This window comes from Pleurodeles waltl, chromosome 1_2 (genome assembly GCF_031143425.1).
Source record: "Pleurodeles waltl isolate 20211129_DDA chromosome 1_2, aPleWal1.hap1.20221129, whole genome shotgun sequence".
NCBI lineage: Eukaryota > Metazoa > Chordata > Amphibia > Caudata > Salamandridae > Pleurodeles > Pleurodeles waltl.
Window position 1 is genome coordinate 271,124,241 of NC_090437.1, and position 24,156 is coordinate 271,148,396.

The 24,156-nt window shown below is 46.1% G+C and overlaps 1 protein-coding gene across 1 annotated transcript in view; it reads left to right on the forward strand.

The window, feature by feature from the left end:
* Window positions 1–24,156, forward strand: part of LOC138299638 (melanopsin-like) — a 1,463,603-nt gene that overhangs the window by 1,037,471 nt on the left and 401,976 nt on the right. The window contains exons 6-7 of the mRNA XM_069238089.1: window positions 1,590–1,745; window positions 19,666–19,773. Of these exons, the coding sequence (XP_069094190.1) occupies window positions 1,590–1,745; window positions 19,666–19,773 (264 nt within the window). The remainder of the gene's footprint in view (window positions 1–1,589; window positions 1,746–19,665; window positions 19,774–24,156) is intronic.

Below are 24,156 nucleotides of genomic sequence, written 5' to 3' on the forward strand. Positions count from 1 at the left end.
AATTTAGCACATCCACGTTCTTCCATTCAATTCTACATATTCTACATATTATAGATTTTAACATAAAATTCCATAACAGTCACAATAAATTCATACAATGAAGTTCCACAAAAAACACAAATAGCATGTCTTAATATTTTTCAACAATAAATTTGTTGTGTGCCATATTTAAGATTCAGTTATCTTGTAATGTAGTCAATGAACACCGCCGATACAGTCAACAAGTTTCATCTGGAAGAGTTCTTCAGTGTTATCAGGGCGAATTTGAAATGTGGACGCAAGGTAGGATCTTAGACAAATGCAAACATTTCTAAATATCACCACAATTCCCAAACACGTTTTAGGGTCCCATCTGCATATTAGTGTAAAAGTTTGATTCCTCCAAATATATGAAAGGTGCAGATCAGCAATATGAAAAGGACAACAAGTCTGTGTCCGCAGTCTATGCTTTCAATACCATGAAGACAAAGGGAAATATTAGTTTTGTCACTCTTGTGCCATGCAGTAGAGTGCAACTCTTAAGTTAGATTTTTTCAAGTCATGCAAGGACACCTTGTATCGCCTTGCCTGACTTGATAAATGTAGAGTAACTGCAAATCTCTGTCCTGGGAACACGTTTCATAGATAGATCGTGGGTGTTCCCACGCATTCACCCATGGATTTTGGTGCATTTCAAGATTTATCATTACTGGTAAACCTGAGAATGCGTCAAAAACATACACTCCCCAGGTGAGGCGTAATGAGGAAAAATATCTTTATTTCTCCTTGTTATTTCCTCTTTCTATATGTGCTGCATCATTTTTTTTTTTTTAAAGACTTACTGTTCCCGCCACTGCCGTCTCCTGCCACCTCGCCTGTTGTTCCTTTCCTATTCTGGTGTCCCAGCATTCACCGGGACACCAGAACAGCAACCCCAGCAATCCTTGTGCTGCTTTCATCTTAAACCTTGCATGAAAGCAGCTTCAGGATTGGCCTGAGTGGCTCAGACTGCTGCTCATACACAATCCTGGGGCCCGTGCAGTTTCTCCAGCCCAGCTGTATAACCAGTTGGGCTGGAGAAACCAAAGTGCGCATGTGTGTTTGGCCGACTTAAGACAGCCGGCCGTACACACATGCGCACTTACTGCACTCCTTTCCTCATCCCCCCTCCAATGTCCCCATGGACCAGTCTCACCTCTCCCTTCACATGCTGACTGAGCCAGCAACAGAAAAATAAAACAATATTGAACTACTGTTTTATCTTTCTGCTGCTGGTTCTTAGCCAGAGGGGCGTCACTCCTCCGTCATTGCGGAGGAGCCGCCCCTGGTTTCCCTTGTCCTAACCCCACTGAAACTGACGCATCAATCTATGCACAGCTCTCCCCATATTGGAAATGCGTTGTTACATCTTTGTACACTGCATGTAACTCTCAATTACTTTTACGTCAAACCAGTACAATTCATCCTCTTGGGTTCTTGTGGGTAATGATGAAATCCTACTAAAATGAGCACTATGGGAGATTTGTAATTTCAAAAATACTTGTATTCTTCTGAACACACTAAGCATTGTTAAGTATTGTGCTTATTTTCTCTCATTTGTTATCAATCAGGAATGTTCAGAAGATGGGAGGATATGGACGCAAATCCTTCATCAGCTCAACTCTAAAGAGCGAGTGGAAATTGGCCAAAATCGCCTTTGTGGTCATCGTTGTATATGTGCTGTCATGGTCCCCTTATGCATGTGTCACTCTGATTGCATGGGCAGGGTAAGTGCAATATAGATAAACCATTCTTTCAGCATCCATAATTGGTCAGCAACAGGTTTTGGTGTCTACTTTAACGATTTAGTTAACCTTGAAAATTGCTTGTTTTTTGTTGTCAAAAGGAAGGTTCAATAAAAAGGTTGATTGATGTTGTGAGAAGTGAGCTCCTATCCTCCAACAGAGTAGGAGATCGGGCTACAAGCCATGACTCTCAGTTGTTATGCCTTCGAGAGACACACTGTTTATTCATGATGAAATGCCACGTTCTGCTGAGTGCTGTGGAGAGGAGAACACGTCTAGCTAAGGACCCGGGAATGATTTTTTAAAACTTTCACATTGCCCATTTCTATGGTTTACTTTTAATAACTATTCCACTGTTCCATTCAGCTTCAGGTTTAAGTGCAGTGTGTCGATACTTCTACTTACCCATGAATTTCTTAGCGCACTTCTTCCTACTGCATGGATCTGTTCTGTACAGTGATTCAGTATTTGACTCCTCGGCTAACTAATAAGCCAAGCAGGCATGAAGGTAAATCTAGACTTGAGTCTATACAGCAAGCTCTTTGGAGAATAGCAAACTGGCATATAAATGCATTATATCCTAGGGCTATGCACAGCACATTACGCAGAGTGATTGTCGCTGATGCCACCCTCTATTTAAAGTGCATGTAATTCCTCTGATACACAGCATAGGTCAGATAAGGTATTCTATAAAGATGCTTCTAATTTGCATTGAGATGTTATCTATAACTAGAAAAAATCTGTGCACACGTGTGACTTACTCCAGACTTACTTTTGACTTACTTCTGAATTTCCCAGAACAAGTTACACCCACTCATGGATGAAAGATTTCAGATTTGGCCCTTGATTGGATTGATGTTACTGTATGTTTAATGATTGATTCTTGATAAGAGAAACATCGTCCCCTGCATCAAAACAAAATGTAGCAAAATAGTAGCGATTGTCTCATAAAGGGACTTAAGTTGCTGTTGAAATTAAAACGTTCACTGCCAGCAAATGTGAATAGAGATATGAAGGTCGGTTATCCCTCACATATGACCATCCCATTGTTCCTATCCATTTACAAGGCGCGTAAAATGCATAGCTGAAATATGATTCATATGCTGTGTGACAACTTCGACAGTAAAAGAAATTGTGGGAGGAATGCTATTGATAGACATAAATACTGGTAATCACTATGGTTGGCATTTCAACCAATTGTTTTTCACCCAGTGTGTCACTGTAGACATAGCACTGTGTAATAGTGAATTTAGATTTTAGAATCTTGTGAATGGAACGTTTTCTGTCGGCTTACGATCAGAAGCGTTTTGTTCGTTAGGAGCGTGACAGAAAGGGACAATCAAAGTATTCAAAACCTTGGAAAGTTATTAGGGTTGGGAGGTCTTCAGCTATGTTGAGTAATGGTTCATGGTGGCATTGTTCCAGATTAGCACGTGTAAACTTTGAAGGCTGTCACAAGTTAAGTCATCTATCTGATCCTGATTTTGGGTGTGAATCATTCAAGGCTTATTCAAACAGTAGAACAGGTTATACCGACAATACTTTGTTGGGTCATCGTGAAGAATATAGTTCTTCAAATGTTAATATGAATGAGTTTGGTGTCAGGGCCAGCAGACATAAAAAATTGCCAAACAAATACAATGATTACTTAATGTATTAGACAACTTTTATTTAGGGTTTAAAAAAAAAAAAAAAAAAAAATTATATTACGAGGTTTTAAGAACGTATATTACAAAGTTTAAGGCAGTTTTTATTTTTTATTTGTTTGGTTTTATTCACTTGTTTATTTCATCTTGTTTGTTTGAAAAGAAGGAGATGTGTAATAGTGAATTTAGATTTTAGAATCTTGTGAATGGAACGTTTTCTGTCGGCTTACGATCAGAAGCGTTTTGTTCGTTAGGAGCGTGTGAGTGCTCCAATAAAGGTTACTTGCTTAAGGACATCGTTGTTCCTGGTGTCATTTGATTACAACACACTGTCTTATGAAAATTAATACCCTGGTTCTCGGGGGAACAGTCCATCCTGAACTTTCTGGCAGGGCCCCATGCACAAGAGAACAGAAGCAACCTCAGGCTACAGTGAGCTATAGCTTGAGTCCTGAGGCACAATTGAGGAACCTACGTCTGGGCACACCTTTGGTCCCTTACAGCATTTTGTCATACACACCAATATTTGATGTGAGAAATGCTTGCACAGTTTTAGCACTGGCAAACCCTGTGTGTAGCATTCCAAACCATTGACTGTTTTGGCGAATGCGACTCTCTAAAGCAAAGCCTTTCTTAAGCAAATCATGATTCTCATGGGAATAGTTCATTCATAACTGCCAAGGCACCTTCCAGAAGGAAATACAAGTAAACCTAGACAATTTCCAGCCCTATGAGACCCAATCACTGAGGTATTGCTTACATCCTGCAAATGGATGCTAACTAAAGGCCTTTAGAGGTTTGCTCAATTTAAGAATATGAGGGGGGAAGTCGTAGATATTACAGGAAAACGTAACCTAAACTACAATTCATTTAGGTCCACACACAACTAGAAAAATACAAAGATACTTTTATTTCCAAAAACAGTTTGTCTTTGAGCTAATTATAAGCCGAGGGTGATATTACTCACAACATGGTTTCCTTCATATTAGATTATTATTAGATTATCATAGAGAAAATATACAACTTTCACAAAGTATTCCTCACCCATAACAGACAGAATCAACAATGTTTTGGCACTGTTAGGTATTATCATTCTCCTTCATCAGGACCATCATCCAACAAGTATATAAGAAAATTAAATTCAGAACAATGCACCATAATCCCTCTATAATCCTCAATAGCTGAAATGGTTCACCAAATTCTGTCATAGGTTGCTGTTAAACTGTTGTTAAAATATTGATCCTTTGCTAGGGGAGCTATTCATTGGAATGAAGAGCTCCACGGCTACAGAACACTTAACCCCCACTAAGTCTGAACAACCAGTTGAACATGCACTGAAGCACATTTCTTTGCATTCTGAGGATTTTGCAACTTTGTTTATCATGACGCAAATAATGTTCCATGCAAAATGCTTTCCATTAACGTGGCAAGTGTCCTCACTGCCACACAAAGCACTGTGAATCTGATGCTGCACAACTTCTTCTCATTTGCAGACCTTAGCATTTTTTTGGTGCAGCACAAATGTCAAGAAATCTAGCCCCGAGTATCCTGAGAGTGATCCTGCAATTTACCAGAATCCAAGATTAGCAAGGTCACCTGTATATAAAGACAAGCTCATTCTGGGTGTCTAATTTTGCACACTTTCCTGTCTGCAAATGTACTTTTTGGGAATACCTGTTTAGACAACCTTGTAGCAATCCCCAAAAGTCATAAACAGAGTACATATTTTGTCTGTTTGATAGTTGTGTTGAAGGTGTGGAAGAACTATATGGAGGGGTAAAAGTAATAAATAGTTCTTCTGATGACTGATTTCATTTTCAAGATGAAATAGAGGTTCCAATAAAAAATGATTCCCAGAATTGTATCTACTGTCAGCAGGCGGGAGAGTTGAATTAAGTCACTCTAGACCAGTGGTCTTCAAGCTGGGGGGTGGGGCCCCTTTCGGGTCCTCAAGTGATCCCAACGAGGTCACCAGGCTCTGGCCAAAAGAAGAATTATGCTGATAACAGGGCTTTGTTTTAAGATGAAAAAATGAACTGCAGTAAAATGCTCTGTAGTGGGACATCACTAACATGAGTTATCATATATATCCAAGCTAGGAGTATGTGTCAAAGAGGAAGGGACTCCAAGTACTCTTCATAACCCCCACTCCACCCCCACTTCTAATAATCACACTGTGAATACTTTTTCACGTTAGTAAGGGCTGCCTGACCAGAATAGTATACTTGGCATCATGTAGTTGATAGCATTATTAAAACAGTAACAAAAATTAACTGCAATGTTTAAATGGCTCTACATATATTTAAACATTGCCAAAGTAATAAAATAATTGTGAAAAATGCACTGGGGCGGTGTGGAATTAATAAATTTGAAGACCACTGCTCTAGACCAGTCCGTCCTACAATTCAACTTCGGTGTCTGTCCTGCACCATAATGATCACATCCTTGGAAAACTCATAACTTATTCAGGCTTGATGTAAGATGTTGGTCAAAGGAAGGAAATAAATGACTTGGGGAAGTGGTATAATCATGGTAATATGGCAGGTAACCTTGCATTGGTTCAGCATTTATACATTGTTTGTTGTCCAAAATGTGGAATAAGCATTCACTCAATTGGACACAACTTCAAGCAAAATAGATTTTTGGCTTTCTTTACACCTACGTAGTAGAGGAGAGCTATCTGATAATCTGATTTCTGAAAGAAGGGCTAAATCTAGAGGTGAATCCCCTGATCAAATTTCCTTTATCACATTATCTCTAAAGTGGCGGAAATTGCAAAAGTGGATTGCCTTTTGGAATCAATATATCCTCCAGAAGATAGAGAATTTTAGATTGCAGGAAATTAGCTTTCTCTAAATTCGCAACCCAGATGTTTTGCCTTTTACTAGATCCAATGTATGCTGGAGTTAGAAGATTGTGCACTTTACCCCTGCTAAACAGGAAAGAATCCCTGTGCTCCTTCTTTAAACATGGTTACATTGGTGTATCCCTTATTGATATGTTTAACTAGTCTGTGAATCCCATAGTATAGGGTGTAGAACATGCTAACAGGGCCTGGAAGTTAAGTGCCACTTGTGGATTGCAGCACTTATTGTGCCACCTACAGGACTGGCATCTAAAACATGCTTTCAGACCTTCTATGTGTAACCTGATTGCAACAGATCTGCTGTAAAAAAGCTTGTTTAACACGTAGGAAAACAATAAGGTATCCAAAAGTACACATTGGTGCATATAAGTTAGGAAACCAGGTATTTAAAAGTGAGACACACACAGAATTAAAGTTGTCATGTTCCTCAAGTAACTAGCCCACAAAAGCTACTTTTACTGGCATGGGTGTAGCTGGGTCCTAGAATATGCCAAAGTACATATTATAAACTTTTATCTGTAACTTTTGGCAGGCAACTACTAGAATAGTTATTCAAAGACTGTTCATGTATTTAATTAAATCCACTTCATTGGTGCAGTTATAGTTTTAATAAATATTTAGAAAAAGCAACTTTTAGAAAGCTATCTTTTCACTGCTTGTTACGCTTAGAGGCTAATTTGCATTGGTCTGACAGCACATGCACAGCCAATGCTTGACCATAATGAGATGGGAAAACAATTCCCAAAACAGAACAACAGTTTAGGCCTGGTGGCAGGTAGGACTATGTACAGGGCATGTAATCTCCATCAGCTCAAGACGGACAGTTGTGGTAGGAGACCTTCTTTGTGTTGCAAGAGACATAAGTGAAGCCTGGCCACCCGTTCATACCTAAATGTCAGGGAGACCTGAGGAAGGACAAATGCTTGTTCCACAGGTCCAATCCAGCTAGGCTGGCTGCAAAGCTAGTGGGGGGGAAGCTATCCCCAGAACCAGTTTGGCTTTGACACAGGGGAGAGGACTGTTCATTTCTCTGCCCACTTCTGGGTAAATACAAGGGCTCTGAAAAAGGGAGGAAGGGTTCCACCGATTTGAATTTTAGGAATTAAGAGCCTTTGGGATTGTTTGTAGTAGGGCACACAGCAATAGCTTAAAAAGTGGGTAGGATCCCACCCAGGAACCATTACCCCATTGTTTAGAGAAGGGCCGTGAGTCACCCACTGTCCAGCACAAACCATAAATGTGGCACCCCCAAAGAACACTCCTCAGAAAACTGGAGCTGCAGAAGAACAGGAGTTGACTGGAGCCCTGAAGGAATGGACTGCTCCCTCTTGTTTTAAGGAGAACAAAGTGGACTCTAAGGACCAGTTGCCTGAAATCCTGCATTTCTACAGGGGCACAACATGCAGCAAGATACTTTTTTCCTTACCTAACCAGATGATCACCACCAACTGGTCCTTGACTGGATTCTGCTGTTGGCCTCAGCTGGAATGAGTCCTGGCCTTAAAGTGTTGCCCTTGATGCTCAGGAGCTTTAGAAGTGACCTAGTAGAGCTGCTCAAGAAACCCTGAAAAGCTGGGACTTAAACATGTTTGGACTTCCAAGAATCCAAAGTATCAGAGGCACCTTGCAGCAAATTAGTCTGATTTTAATGCAATTTCGTCAGCTACATCTTCAGACTAGCCCTTCTTAGTTGATAAAAAAGATAAAGTCAGAAGGTAACATCTTGAACTGGCATGAACTCGCTTGCTGCCTCTGACCATTATCCATCAAATTGAGCCTATGTCCTGGATTACCATTGCCATTGACTATCATTGTTGCCTAGTGCATTTTGGAGCAATTTTTAGTTAAAACTGATTTTTATTGTTTTGTATTTTTACTTTATTACTGTTTTAACTGCATAAATACGATACGCATTGTGCTAAATGAAGCCTGTCTGCTCTATGCCATATGTACAAGGGGATTGATCTCAGAATAATTGAGTAACTTTTGGGATCACCCGGTAAAGTTTAGTATTATGTTTCCTTGAAGAGGATGACTGCCTGCCCCAAATAATTATCCACTTTCCTATGTACATTACCATTGGGGCATAACTCAAATCCTTAATCATCTCTAGGCACAGTGGCTGCCTCAGAAAGAGATTGCCTGAGAGAGTTGGTTTAGAAAAGAGTCCTAATACAGAGTGGGAGTTAGGTTAAGGCCTGCAGTACAATGGGGCCACCTCAACATCCAACTAACTTCGAGGTGGGATTGATCATCAGGAAGACAATTATGAAGCAAAGACTTTGGGTATTTGGACAGTAATTTAATTATGTAGTCAGTATTGGGGACTTTCATGTCCGTCTTTCTAAGGTCAGTCAGGGGTTCTAATTACAATAATTTGGCATCTTGAGGAAAATGCAAAGGAGCTTATTTATAAAGAGAAATGTATTTAATATTTTAGAACTTCTGAAAGCAATTAAATTGGTGCACTAGAAGGCAGGTTTAAAGAGCATAGACTAGGCAGGTGTTGACCTGAGTGCCACTGTGTGCATGCAGGAACTGATGCGTGGGTAATCTCTTGAATGGATTGGTAGCAAACCTAGCTGTGACGTAATGGAGTACTGTACATTACACAAGGGGTTGGGTGACATTCTCAAAGATTGTGTACATCAAGTGGATATTACAGAAATACATTTTGTACACATTTAGGGAAAGGCAGATTAAGTGATTAGTCCAGAATAATGCCAAATCCCTCATACAAACCTGGAGCCATCATTTACAGAGATTTGGCATAGGGCAGTGCAGCAAGTCATCTTGCTGCACTGCCCTACGCCAAAGCGAAAGGGCAGGAATTAACTGTATTTATGAAATACAGTGCATTCCTGTCTTTTCCCCCTGCGCTGGTGCTATTTTGGCACCCTAGCGCCAATGCATACACACTTGCACCATGGTGAAAGGGTGCCTGTGTTGTCAGCAGGACCTCCTTCCTGCTCAAACAAGAGAGGCGTTTTCCTCTTTTTGTTTGTGCTGCAGAATTCAGCACACATAGAAAGAGTAAGAACAAAGAGAAATAAAAATATTTCTCCTCTTTAGGCCTCTCCTCTGGAGGCACACAAACAATCCCGGGAGGGGTTTTCCCCTTTCTATGTGTGCTACAGAATGCAGTACACATAGAAAGAGGAAAAGAGGAGGAGAAAAAGAGATTCACACCTAGGAACAGGAAACAAACTTGCTGTTTTCCTGTTATCTTCCATTCTGAAGTGCAGAACTCAGAAAAGTGGAACAATGATGCACTTCATACCAGATACATCACCTGTGTACAGGATTACACCCCATTAAATGGTGGGAATTGTACTGTGTCCCTAAATGAAGCCATTTGTCAAAAAATCCAGGATAAAGCAGGAGAGGCTTTGCCTGCATACACAAACTAAAGAAACATACACCAGGAGTTCCCTTGATGGCAGTATCCAGTGCCTCTCTGTCTACCTATTGTACTTCCACACTTACATGACAGCTGTCTGCTAGGACGATATTGTTACCAAGTAGGATGAGATGTCCGTTAGATGGGTGAGCAGAATCTCTGTGGATGATGGATCAGCCCTCTCTCCTGGGTGAAGAGTGGTGAGAAGCCAGGGACATTGATTGCTCAAATACCAGGATTCCTACATGGGATGAGTGGCATCTGTGCTTCTCCATACAACAGGTGAGTGTGGTGGTGCACAGTGCAGAGGCACTATGGAGACCTTGGAACAAGGTATAGTCATAGCTCATGATAGAGAAGTACTCCTGATAATATGAACCAGTGCCCTGTGATGGAACTGGATTGGGGAGCCAGCAACCATGACCTCATAGCTCCCATGGAGCTGGCATGTTGAGAGGTGAGAGGCAACACCCTGCTCAGTGGTTTATTTTGACAAACTATCACATGGACCAAATGACAGAGGGCATGTTGGGAGTAAAAATGGCTACCTGATTAAACAACCTGAACTGACTTTGGAAAGAAATCAACATGCAATGTAGTTTTGACATTACATTGGCATGCTGAAGCTGTGCATATATTATCTCGCAACTCTATTGGACCCTTGGCGACAGTCAACAGGTTGGGCAGAGGCTCAATTATGATGGACATTTCTCAACTAGCAATTGAGTATATCAGTATACCCACATCCCAGTGCTTTTGCTTTTTGGCAAAGGAAACAGAACTTGGACTAGTTAATTTTGCTTAATTTTAACCAGTAAAGTATCATCAAATAAATGTGATTTTAACCAGTAAGGTATCATCAAATAAATGTGATGAACTAACTTAGGTTATGTATTGTATCCATTCTAAGATAAACCACTCAGGCCCTAATTCTAGTCTAATCAGCACTCTATAAAACTGCAAATAAATAGATAATAAAATAAATAAGTAAATTGCGTAAGTACGACTTGTGTGCTCAGTCTTGAAAGTGGAGGACAATGAGCAGCAAATATGAGAGTAAATATTAGCCTATATTGTGCACACTGACAGCCCCCAAGAACAGCAGTAAAACTGCAAATTAATTTCATCAAAAGACTGTGGGGCTGATTCTCACCCTGGCGGTAATTACCGCCAGGGCGGAGGTTGGCGGTAGCACCGCCAACAGGCTGGCGGTGCTCCGCCGGGCATTCTGACCGCGGCGGAACAGCCGCGGCCAGAAGCGGAAAGCCGGCGGGGTACCGCCGACTTTCCGCTGCCCGTCTGAATCCTCCATGGCGGCTCTACCGCCATCCTGTTCATGGCGGCTCTCCCGCCATGAACAGGATGGTGGTAGGGGGTGCAGCGGGGCCCCTGGGGGCCCCGCAGTGCCCATGCCAATGGCATGGGCACTGCAGGGGCCCCCGTAAGAGGGCCCGCAAAGTATTTCAGTGTCTGCTTTGCAGACACTGAAATACGCGACGGGTGCAACTGCACCCGTCGCACCTTCCCACTCCGCCGGCTCAATTCTGAGCCGGCATCCTAGTGGGAAGGTTGATTTGCCCTGGGCTGGCGGGCGGCCTTTTGGCGGCCGCCCGCCAGCCCAGGGCAAATGTCAGAATCACCGCCGCGGTCTTTCGACCGCGGTGCGGTGTTCTGACGGCGGTACCTTGGCGGACGGCCTCCGCCGTCCGCCAAGGTTAGAATGACCGCCTGTGTCTGCAAGGTGGCTGTGATATGACCTGGCCAACTATTGGCAGTGTGCCAGATGTTTTAGTGCACACAATGCCAAAAAGCTATCCACAAGGAATCTCAGATGTTGTTACTTATCACTGATGGAGGATTACTTCTACAAATACAGTTGCAAATGTTGAGATGGAAGCCTGCAAATGACAGTAGACCTACATTTCTACATACATATTTGCAAGTTGTCTTCACTGTAGACTTTTCTTTGAAGGAGCAAAGACTGCACATAGCAACAAGAGATGGCAAAGCTAATAGATCTGACCTTGCAAGCTGGTGCCATAGTTACATTTCATTGAAAGCATATGCCCTGGAAATAAAGAGAAGAAAAATAAAGAACTTATGCTGCAACCAAGACGTGTGCCCATATGGTTGCAGTCAAAATAATTATATTAAACAAAAACATAACATAGGCCCTCATTCTGACCCTGGCGGTCGGTGATAAAGCGGCGGCCAACCCGCCAACAGGCCGGCGGTCCAAAATATGCAATTCTGACCCTGGCGGGAACCGCCAACACAGCCCGCCGCATTAACACTCCGCCCGCCACGGCGGAACAAACAAACAGCGCGGCGGTCCCCGCCAACAGCCAGGCGGCAGACAATGTACCGCCCACCCTATCACGACCCACCAATCCGCCACCTTTTCCGGGGCGGGAGCACCGCCGATAAAAACACGGCGGAAACAGACTACGAACGGGAAAACGCTTACCTCCACATACTCCACGCGAGATTCCGGCAGTATGGAACCCGAGTTGCAGGTCATCCCCGCACTCCTATACCTGCTCCTGTACCAGGAGCACGCCCGGCGGCGCGGAAGACATCGGTGAGTACTGCACCTACGACACAGGGGAGGGAAAAGATTACCGGCACACACCCACCCACCCACACCCACTACAACACACACATCAATGCATTCCCACAGATCACTGTCACAACCCACAAACCCCCCCCTTCCGAAATAATGCAAAGAGCAAAAGAAGAGATCTCAAACGGGCAGATATATTGAAAAATGGACAGCAGTAATCCAAATAAATAAATAAACTATGTACAAAATATATACAGCTACTAAATGTAGTCCAACCACTGTCCGTGGACCACAGGGGTCCTGAGCAAAGGGGCAAGGCCCAGTCCCACGACAAGAACTCCACGGAGAGAACACTGCAGGGGCATCAGAAAGAAAAAAGGACAGGCACCTCAGGGGGAAGGGAAGGGGGGCACCTCAGCCACTTGAGTACACGACGCCAGATCCACGAGGGGACTCCATGACCATTGGCCATCCTGGGGAGAGCAAAGCCACAGTCCAAACAGTCCATACAGTGGGTGGCCTGCCCACTGGGCCATCCTGGGGAGAGCAAAGCCACAGTCCAAACAGTCCATACAGTGGGTGGCCTGCCCACTGGGCCATCCTGGGTAGAGCAAAGCCACAGTCCAAACAGTCCATACAGTGGGTGGCCTGCCCACTGGGCCATCCTGGGGAGAGCAAAGCCACAGTCCAAACAGTCCATACAGTGGGTGGCCTGCCCACTGGGCCATCCTGGGGAGAGCAAAGCCACAGTCCAAACAGTCCATAACAGACTCCACTGCCACTGGAGGAGGCATGTTGGCCAGAGGACATCCTGCAGCCCTGCCCGAGACAGGCTGTACCTGTAATGGCGGGGGGCACGGATGGTGCCACCCCCGCAAGGGAGCTCCCTTCCGAGGACGTGTCCGTGTCGCTGCAGGGTCCAGTCGTCCCCGTTGTGGAGCTCCCCTCGCCCTCCGTCTCACTGGTCCAGTCAGACTCTGTGGCATGGCCCTCCTGGGCCATGTGAGATGCAGCTCCCTCCTGCCCCGATGCCACTTCTCCTCCGCCTGATGATGCTGATGCACACAAGCACAGAAAGACAAACAAAAAGGGGGGGGGGAGAGAGAAATAAAGAGATTTTGAGTACATGGATCACCGGTACAGTTAGCGGACATGACAGACACAGATGCCCCCTGCACTAAGTTGCGCACTTGGGGTCCGCTACGCATTCCGTGGAACATGCCCTACACGCCTAGAGTTGACAACTGCACCCATGGACGACACGGCCCAGGGATGGCTGTACTGACACACTACTGAGGGTGGTGGCTGGGGACACAGGGGCTTACGGGGGGGCCCAGCCTACAGATATCGCCCTGGCCTAGGGGGACCCACAGCCCTCCTCCCCCACCCAGACACCTCCACTGCGCGACAACAGAGTAGATAATGCTTGTACTCACCCCCTTGTGTCTGCTGTGCTGCCCTCACGCGCCCATCCAAATCAGGGTAGGCCACCGCCAGGATCCAGAACATCAGGGGGGTCAGTTGACGGCAGGCACCCCGCCTACGTTGGGAGGCCATCCCCAGCAGAGACTCGGCGGTCTTCTTGGTCCCGCGGCGGATGTCCTCCCACCTCTTGCGGCAGTGGGTGCCCCGTCGATGGTGGACCCCCAGGGTCCGGACTTCCTTGGCGATGGCACGCCAAATCCCGATCTTCTCATGGGCGCGGACCTATGTGACACGTACAGGGAGGGAGAAATACCACGTTCAAGTTTGTCTGCATTTTCGTTGCCAGTGGCCCAACGCCCCCCATCCCCGCCAGGCCCCCCGCCAGGCCCCCCGCCAGGCCCAACATGCCCCCCATCCCCGCCAGGCCCCCCGCCAGGCCCAACATGCCCCCCATCCCCGCCAGGCCCCCCGCCAGGCCCAACATGCCCCCCATCCCCGCCAGGCCCCCCGGCAGGCCCAACATGCCCCCCATCCCCACCAGGCCCCCCGCCAGGCCCCCCGCCAGGCCCAACATGCCCCCCATCCCCGCCAGGCCCCCCGCCAGGCCCCCCGCCAGGCCCAACATGCCCCCCATCCCCGCCAGGCCCCCCGCCAGGCCCCCAAGCCAGCCAGTGGCCCCAAATCCATATTGAATTAGACTCACTTGTTGGTCTGGAGGACCGTAGAGTAGCGCATACTGGGGGAGGACCCCATCCACAAGTTTCTCCAACTCTTCTCCAGTGAAGGCAGGGGCCCTTTCCCCAGGCGCAGCAGCCATTGTCCCTTCCAGACCAAGGTCACAGCAACACTTGCAGTATAGGTCCTCTCCTGTGAAAGTTCAAGTCGCGAGTGAATAAGTAGATAGAAAATGGTGGTCACGCCCGCGGCGGTGCGTACCGCCACCGCCGGCGCCCTTCGCCATTGGCTCCTGAAACCCATAGGCTTCAATGTTAACCAATGCGGCTTCGCGCCGCGGTCTTCGACCGCCGACCGCCGCGGTGTGCCACGCCAGCGCATTGACCTCACATCCCATTGTCACACTTCACAGGTCAGGCAGCCGCCATTTCGAGGGTCCACATGGGTCAATTTCAACTGCGTCACACAGGCCTAGGCCTTGCATAGCCACTCAGACACGCCATTCACTGCATAGAGAATCGTTTACTGTGCAAGCTGTGAGTACGTACCTATGGGTTGCTTGACTCTGTGCTCCATGTTGTCCTTCCTAGGCACCGTCCGCTGGGTTTGGCGAGGAGACGGATGAATCCTCGCGTGTACCGACCGCTGGTGGACCTGTCGACAATGGAAGAACGCCACATTATCCTGACCTACCGGCTTGACCGTGCCACTATACATGAACTGTGTGCCCAGCTGGAGCCCGACCTGATGTCCCCCATCCGCCAACCCACAGGGATTCCCCCTCTGGTGCAGGTCCTGTCAGTACTCCATTTCTTGGCAAGTGGGTCATTTCAGACAACAGTGGGAATTGCTTCTGGGATGTCTCAGCCCATGTTTTCGAAGGTGTTATCCAGAGTGTTGTCTGCCCTGATGAAATACGTGAGGAGCTACATCATTTTCCCTGAGGTGGGCGAATTGGCTACAGTGAAGGGTGATTTCTACGCCCTTGGACATATTCCCAACGTCATTGGTGCCATTGATGGGACCCATGTGGCTTTGGTTCCCCCAAGAGACATGGAGCAGGTGTACAGGAACAGAAAAAGTTACCATTCCATGAACATCCTGGTGGTGTGTTTGGCTGACCAGTACATCTCGCATGTAAATGCCAAATTCCCAGGGTCAGTGCATGACGCCTACATCCTGAGGAATAGCAGCATCCCTTACGTGATGGAACAGCTAGAGAGACACCGTGTATGGCTATTGGGGGACTCTGGGTACCCCAACCTGTCGTGGCTACTGACCCCAGTAAGGAATCCCCGGACCAGGGCAGAGGAACGGTACAATGAGGCCCATGGGCGTACTAGGAGGGTGATCGAACGCACCTTTGGCCTCCTAAAGGCCAGGTTTCGGTGCCTGCATATGACAGGGGGATTCCTAATGTACTCACCTAAGAAGGTGTGTCACATCATCGTGGCCTGCTGCATGCTTCACAACCTGGCTTTGCGCCGCCAGGTGCCTTTCCTGCAGGAGGATGGTCGAGACGGTGGTGTTGTGGCAGCTGTGGAACCTGTGGAGAGTGACGAGGAGGAAGACGACGGTGCTGAAACAGACAACAGGGACAGAATCATTGAACAGTACTTCCAATAGGACACAGGTAACAATTCAAACATAATTTAGTAAATGTGAACTACTCTCCTGCATCTCTGCTGCCTGTCTATTTGCCCCAGTGTATGATGACTGAGTTGTGGCTTTTCCCTCCCTATTTCAGATCTGGGGTCCCCACTACGAGTCCTGTGCTTCGTTTCCCCATGGACTACAGCTTTGTGGCAGCTGTTTGTTGACTTCACTATGTACAAGGACATATTTGCAATGTCATGTCAATTACAATATTTTGAAATCACAGCCAGACTCCAGATAGTTTTGTGCAAAATAGGTGTTTATTTCAGTGCTCAAAATGGGATGGGTGGTTTCAAGTGGGTGGGGGCTATGGTGAAGGAATGTCCATGGCAGAGTCCAGAGTAACAGTCACACAGGTGCATTGTCCAGAGGCCTGTGGAGAGATGGAGCATGGGCAGTTCAAGGATGGACAGGGTGACAATGTGGGACAGTGGGCTGACATCAGGTGGTATCCTTTGCTGGCGGGGGTCTTGACATCCTACTCTGTCTTCTTGCGAGATCTCAGGGCCCTCTTGCGGGGTGGTTCTTCTCCTGCAGGAGGTGGGGGTCTGGTGGGCTGCTGTTGTGCGGGGGCCTCCTGTCCACTAGCGCCGGCGGAGGTGGTTGGCTGTTCTTGGGCCAGGCTAGTGGCAGGGGCCCTTTGTTGTTGTTGAGTGTCCGTCCTGGTGTTGATGAGGTCCTGCAGCAGCCCTACCATGGTAACCAGGGTGGAGGTGAGGGCTCTGATGTCCTCCCTGTACCCCCGATAGTGTTCCTCCTGCAGTACCTGGATCTCCTGGAACCGGGCCAGTACCGTCGCCATCGTCTCCTGGGAGCGGTTGTATGCTCCCATGATGGTGGTGAGGGCCTCGTGGAGAGTGGGTTCCCTGGGCCCGTCCCCCCCCCTGTCGCACAGCTGCCCTCCGAGTTGCCCTGTTTCCCTGGGCCTCTGCCCCCTGGCCGGTGTGCCCACTACCACTGCCCCCAGGTCCCTGTTGTTGTTGGGGTGGTGGGTTATCCTGGGTGCCCTGTAGTGGTAGACACACCGCAGATTGACGCGCCCTGGAGACAGAGGCATGGGCCCGCTGGGTGGGAGCTGTGCTGGTGTTCCCAGAGGGGTTTGGGTCTGTAGTGGCCTGTGCCTGTGTGAGGGGAACCGACTGTCCAGAGGTCCCCGATGGTCCGGGCTGGTCATCAGTGTCCAGGTCGACAGAGCTGCTGTCATCGCTGACGGCCTCTTGGGTGGGGGGGGTGGAGAATTCTGGGCCCTCCGTGGCGGTGTGTTGACGGTCGGGTCCTGCAGGGGTATAGAGGTATGGTTATAGTTTCAATGTGTGGCATATGGGTGTATCTGTGGGTTCCCGTGTCCCCAAGTGCTGGCATTCGTGTGTGGGGGCTTTGGTGAGGGTGGCTTGTGGGGGGGATGTGTATATGCATTGGGCATGCTTTGGTGATGGGTGTCCATGCTTAGTGGACGCATGCAGGCCTAGGTTTTGGGATGTGTGGGTTGTGATGGTGAGACATTGGCAGGGAATAGGTGTGCTGGGGGTGAGGATGGTGGTGGGGGTGAGGATGGTGGTGGGGGTGAGGGTGGGGGTGAGGATGGGGGTGGGGGTGAGGGTGGGGTTCGAGGATGGGGGTGAGGGTTGGGGTATGATTTGGCATGCAGGTGGGGGGGAAGCAGTATTGAAGCTTCAACTTACCAGTATACATTCCTCCGCCGACTCCTGCGAGGCCGTCAGGATGCAGGATGTTCAAGACTTCCTCCTCCCATGTTGTAAATTGTGGGGGTTGAGGTGGGGGTCCTCCGCCAGTCTTCTTCACGGCGATGTTGTGTCTGGATACCATGGAACGCACCTTCCCCCGTAGGTCGTTCCATAGCTTCCTGATGTCTTCCCGATTTCTGGGGTGCTGTCCCACAGCGTTGACCCTGTCGACAATCCTCTGCCATAGCTCCGTCCTCCGGGCAATGCTGGTGTATTGGACCTGTGTGCCGAAGAGCTGGGGCTCTACCCGAACGATTTCCTCCACCATGACCCTGAGTTCTTCGTCTGAGAAGCGGGGGTGTCTTTGGGGTGCCATGGAGTGGTGTGTATGATGTGTGGGGTGGAGTATGTGTAGTTAAGTGTGTTGAGTGTGGTGGTGTGTGTTGTTTTGTGTGTGGATATTGTGTGGGTGATGGTGTAGTGTGCCTCTGTGTGATGGTATTCTGTGATCGCTTATGTGTCTCTCAGTGCTTCTTTCTGAATTTTTGGTCGTAGGGGTTTGTGGGTGATGTGGGTGTGTGTTTTATATTGTATTGTGTGTGTGGGAGTGGTGTGTGTATGTGTATCAGGTGTGTGGAATTCAAATCGGCCAATGTGGCTGAGTTTTGTTCGTTTGTGTGTATTCTGACCACGGCGGTGTGTCCCGCCAATGGAAAACCGCGTTTGAAAGACCGCCGCGTGGATTCGTGGATCGTAATGGCATGGGTGTATTTCTGTTGGCGTGACGGTGGAGGTTTGGTCACCTCCACTTTTCCGCCGACCGCTGGTCTGGCGGTCTGTTGTGGCTGTCGGATTTTCGGAGGTTTGGCTGCTGCGGGTCAGAATGACCGTGGCGGGTTACCGCGACCGCGGCGGAATTATGGAGGATTTCTGACCAGCGGTAGGCGCCTTTTACCGCCGAGGTCAGAATGACCACCATAGTGTTTTAACCGAACCGTATGTATGCTTCCTAGCAGACAGGTGTACCTTAAATAGGTATATAAAACTCTTTAATTCTACTGCACATCACAGGAAACCGTGACTCCCAATCAGGCACAGAAAATGTAGTATTGTTTTTTAATTACTTTACCCGAAGACAGATATAAAAATATGGCTAAGAAAATAAAAAAGGGATAACAAATGAAAAAAAAAAAACATTGGCTAAGAGGTGTTTTGGCTCACCAACTAGGACGTTGAAGTGGTTTTCTTTTTATATGGATGAGCACATGAGATCAGGCAAAATGTTGCCACTTACAGTGCAAGAGAGTTAATGGCTGAAGTGGGCTCACCCATTGCCCCATACCGTGTGAAACCCAATACATATTTACACACACACACACACGCAGGTACACTTATATATTTTCTATTTGTTTATTGTGTTATTTAATCTCATTGTTTAAATTTAATTTGCAGAAGCTGGTGAGGCCACTACGCTGTCATACCTAAAATGACAGGAATCCCTACTATGTACTTTGGATGCCCACAGCTGCCACTCACACAGTACGATATGTCTCTTATGAACAGCTTTCATTGTGCGATTGGTTACAGACTGACAACGGGTAGTTGGTAAACTTTCATTAGAGAAGTGGTCACCAACCATTGATACATTTCCCTCTTAGTAGCAGAGACGGGCGACTCACATTTCCTCCTCCTTTTTCCTGTGATTCACAAGGACTCCCGATGCTGACATTGTCTGCTACAGGTACTCACAACGTCATTGTAACACAGTGCTGCAGGTTTTATCATAGATAAGCCTGCAACTTAGCAAAATGCAGACTTGCGAGAGTGAAAAGTTTTTTTTTAATATATTGGGGCCAGCTTTCCCATTGTGTTTAATAGAATTCATCAGTGTCACAAATAATTGCCCTCCTTTGCTTTAAACGTATAGTCAGGTGAATGTGAAACTATGGCAAAATGGAGCTTATTTGCACCTTCTTTCTGTTTCAGCCATGCTAGCGTTTTGACTCCGTACTCTAAGTCGGTGCCTGCGGTGATTGCTAAAGCCTCTGCCATCTACAACCCCATCATCTACGGCATAATCCATCCAAAGTACAGGTAACTCTATTTTCAGAAAATATCGCATAGTTTTACGTGATGCCCATGCTTGCTTTAGGCTGAGTTTTAATGAATGATAAGAACACAAGACAGTTTTGTTTTCAAGTAAAATATTTTTTTTAGATAGTCAACATGATGAAGGAGAAAATTGGTGAGAGCATTTCAGCATTTTGCAGAGAGGAAAGCAACAGCGTTCATGTTATAACTGTAGGGAATTATTTATTTTTGTCCATTTAGATGAACACCACTTCCATAGTAACAACAATCTCTTCTCCGCTGTCTTGACCTCCTTAGTTTCTGTTTTTTCAAGGTCCAAGTTTTCAGTAAGCAAAAAACAATTCAAAGTTTGTTATTAGCACCATCAATTGTTGGAATGGGGGTGCTGCTCTAACTGTTCACCATTAATCCAACTAGTATAGACTCACTTATCACCCAAGAGGCTGAATGATCAGCCCAATCCTATTTTAATTAAAGCTAGCAATACCTACGTACGGCAACGGTGTGCAAAAGGGGACAATGATTGCAATGCAGGGCCACGTAACCCCCTAACATTTAAGCCAGGAGGGCTACAACAAGAATCTGGGAACCGCGCACGGGAGCGCTGCCCAAATCATTGGTCACAAGCAGGGGAGGTGGGATGTATATCTAATCTGCATACCCTATTATATAATGACAAGGTGCCTACCCCAGTATGGGGTAAACATATTGAGGAAGATCTAAGGTCTCCTAGGGGTAATGTAATTTACCTGACAAATGTCCCAAAACCGTTCTAAAACAGTAGGGAGGATGAGGATTCCCTAAAAATAAACCTATATACTGGATCGGATATAAACGGCATTGCCTATCTTTAATTAAATCGGACATTATGAGGGCAGAAAGGATGCCGTGAGACACTGGGAAGCAAGATGTTGTCGCTGTGACACTAAGGGACGAAAGACTAATCGAAGGCTTGATCACTATAGAGCTGAGAGCTAGTGCCCCCCCCAAAAAATGCTATGAGATTCAGTTTGGAACCGTTTACCTGTAAGCTTACAGTTGAGAGGAGCCAATACAGAGAAGTAGGAGCGCCAAAGACAACAAAGGGAGACTTTGACCTTGAAGCAGTAGATTGACTCACTCAACCAGACTCATTAGGCCTAGGACAGACTAGAGACACAACAGCAGATGGAACCCAGGAAGGAAATAATCAACTAGTTATAAGGGTAGGGAGTAATGAGGGGCAATTGCCTGGAAACAATGAGCTGATAACACCCCAGACTCCTATGACTAATGCCATGACCTCAATGGGAAGGGGTCCAGTCACCATGGTCTCTTGGAATGTAGCAGGCCTAAAAAGTAAGCTCATAGACCCTGATTGGCGTGATTATATTGATCAATTTTATGTCTGTCTCTTTCAAGAGACTTGGTTATTGGACCCCCCTTATAAATTGGGATATAAAACCTTTTTTATTAGTGCTGCCTCGGTAACAAGAGGGAGGCCGTCTGGGGGGTTGGTTGTATGGGTGAAAATCTCTATCAATGTCGAGATAAACAAGCATGATACAGGGTCAGCTGACATCTTGTGGATAGAACTAAGTGATAAAACCAAGATACTATTCCACCTATGCATTTATATAAGGCCTAGGAGATCAAATCAGGAGTCATCTGAAATTTAAATTTTAGATGGCATACTAAATAAAATCCCGATAGGAGAAACAATATTGATAGGGTGTGATTTTAATTGCAATTACGTACCTATAATTGGCCTTGAACATCTAGCAGAAGACAGAGATATAGCAAGAGCATTTCCCCTCTCATCTACCGAAAAGGGAGTTCCAGGTACGGTTGCTGCCCTACAGCTCATGAATTGTACACTAAGGTATGGATTGAGGGCTTGCAATGGTAGAGTGGGGCAAAGCGGCGCTAATTCGAACACTTTTCAAAGAGGTTGGGCAGGCTCAAAAGTGGATTACATCATACATAGTGTGATCACATGGGAGAGGATAGTGACCTTTAAAATAGATAATAGGAGAGAAAGTGATCATTTTCCGCTAGTCATAGAATTGAGGAAACACCTCCTAAATCTAGGGCCCATGAACAAGGATAAGGTGGAGCTTCAACCAATTCTCAGTAAGAACTGAAGGACAGTAAATTGCCAAAAATACTGGGCAACTTGGGTGCTATGATGAACATATACAACACATTTTCAGAATCGTTGGAACCCCATATAAGCACAAAATGAAAATGATATTCCTATCATAGATATTCACCAAACATTGAGCACTGCTTTGAGGCCCTATCTTACCAAACAGATACAACAAAAGGCCGTACAAGGTAGGGAATAGACTACCTCGTCTAATCCTTGGTACACTGCTGAATGTAGAGAGGGAAAAATACTTCTGGTAGAGGCCCTAAAGCAGAAAAATCCAATAGCAGTGCAGCAGGCAAGGGCCAGTTATAGGAAAATCTTGTCCATGGCGCAGAGAAATTGGGAAGACCAAAAATGGCATGACCTCCTAGATGCAGCCAAATGCAAAGACGTAGTAGCCTTCTGGAAGATAGTCACACATGGTAGTAAAGAAGGGACACTTAACACCGAACATCATATAGATCCCAGTGCGTGGGTTATCCATTTCTCGAATCTCTACTCAGCATAGAGAATCATCTCCGTGGGGTAAATCACCAGATATACAATTTAGCCTGGAAGAAACGGTGATAGCCATAAAAGCGATTAAAATAGGTAAAGTCCCGGGTTTGGATACATCCCTGGGGATTTGTTTAAACATAGTATAGATGTATAGGCACCCTACATAAATCTAGTTAGTAATGCTATAGCAAGGGGAGAACCAGTTCCTGAGACGTGGAAAGGAGCGGAAATAATCCCAGTCTATAAAAAAGGATCTAGGCAGGACCCTGGGAATTATAGACCAATCAGCCTAATTGACGTTATGCAAGAAATATATGCAAGACAGCTGTTGAATAGAATAGCTAACTGGACAGAGGAAAATAATATCCTAACAATATAACAGGCAGGCTTTATGCCAAAAACTAGCACAATTGATCAGGCCTTCAGGTTACTCTCTATAATGTGGAAATATTCAAAATTGAAGAGGGGTCATCTTTATATCGCATTCGTGGATTTGTGTGCGGCCTTTGATCTGGTCCCAAGAGATACTATATGGGCCTCATTAGGGAAACAGGGCATGCTGGGGAATCTCTTGCACCAGATAATAAGGCTGCACGAAAATACTTATGCAAAGGTACCGGGTCCAAATGGAGAGCTGACAGATCCAATACCCATCAAGAGGGGAGTAAGGCAGGGTTGTGTGCTTGCCCCAACCCTCTTCTCCCTATACATCAATGACCTGGTGGACTACCTCAAACAGAGCAAGATTAAATGGAGACCCTGTTCCTGCTCTCCTTTTTGCAGTTGATACTATTTTGTTATCCCAAACTCCCATGGGACTGCAGACTCTTTTGGGAAAGTTCAGCAAATATTGCACTCTGAAGGGGCTAGAGATCAACACAAACAAGACAAAATATTTGATTGTAAAACCCCATAGATCACTTAAAAGAAACATCCTGATCAATGGACAACAACTGTAGCGAGTCAAAAATGTTAATTACCTAGGGTTATTGTTGGATGCCAAGTTATCCTGAACATCACACATTAACAAAGCTGCAACATCTCTGGTCCATAGTTCCACGGTGATAAGTAACAACTACAAAAACTCAAGAACCGAAATAGTCTCCCCTGTGTTCAAGGTCTACAGATTTGAAGCGCAGGTCGCTGCATTAAATGGTGCTGAACTTTGGGGAATAGCAAATCTAACATCATTAGTATCCCAAGAAAACTGCTTTGCAAAGGGAATAATAGGATTGCCATCATCTACTCCATTGGTCCCTCTTTTTTATGACCTAAATATTAAGCAAATAGGTAATCTAGCAGATTTGAGGCCATTGCTTTATTGGTGTAGGCTTTGGTCAACCCCAGATCTAATTCACTACAGGCAAGTACTAATCGAGATAATGGATCTCGATGAATCAGTTTCCCTCCCTTGGCTTTGTCACATAAGGTCCTGTTTTTTTAACCTAGGGCTTAAATCCTTTTGGGACGAACCCCATACCCTCATGACACAATCAAAGATTCGACTAAAGCAAGTCTATTGGGATTATCTTTCGAACAACCTTTTTCAAAGTAAGTGTCTAGATAGACTGACCTCGCAGTTTCTGGATTGCAAGCCAAAACCAAGATCTGAGGAATGGCTAGAAACAATCCAGCCTAGGCGAGCAAATCTATTATACATGAAATTCCGATATGGAATCCTTCAGATCAAGGCATTCACCATCAAATGGGGCCCCCAGAATGTGAATACTCACGATTCCAACTGCGGGGTATGCAAT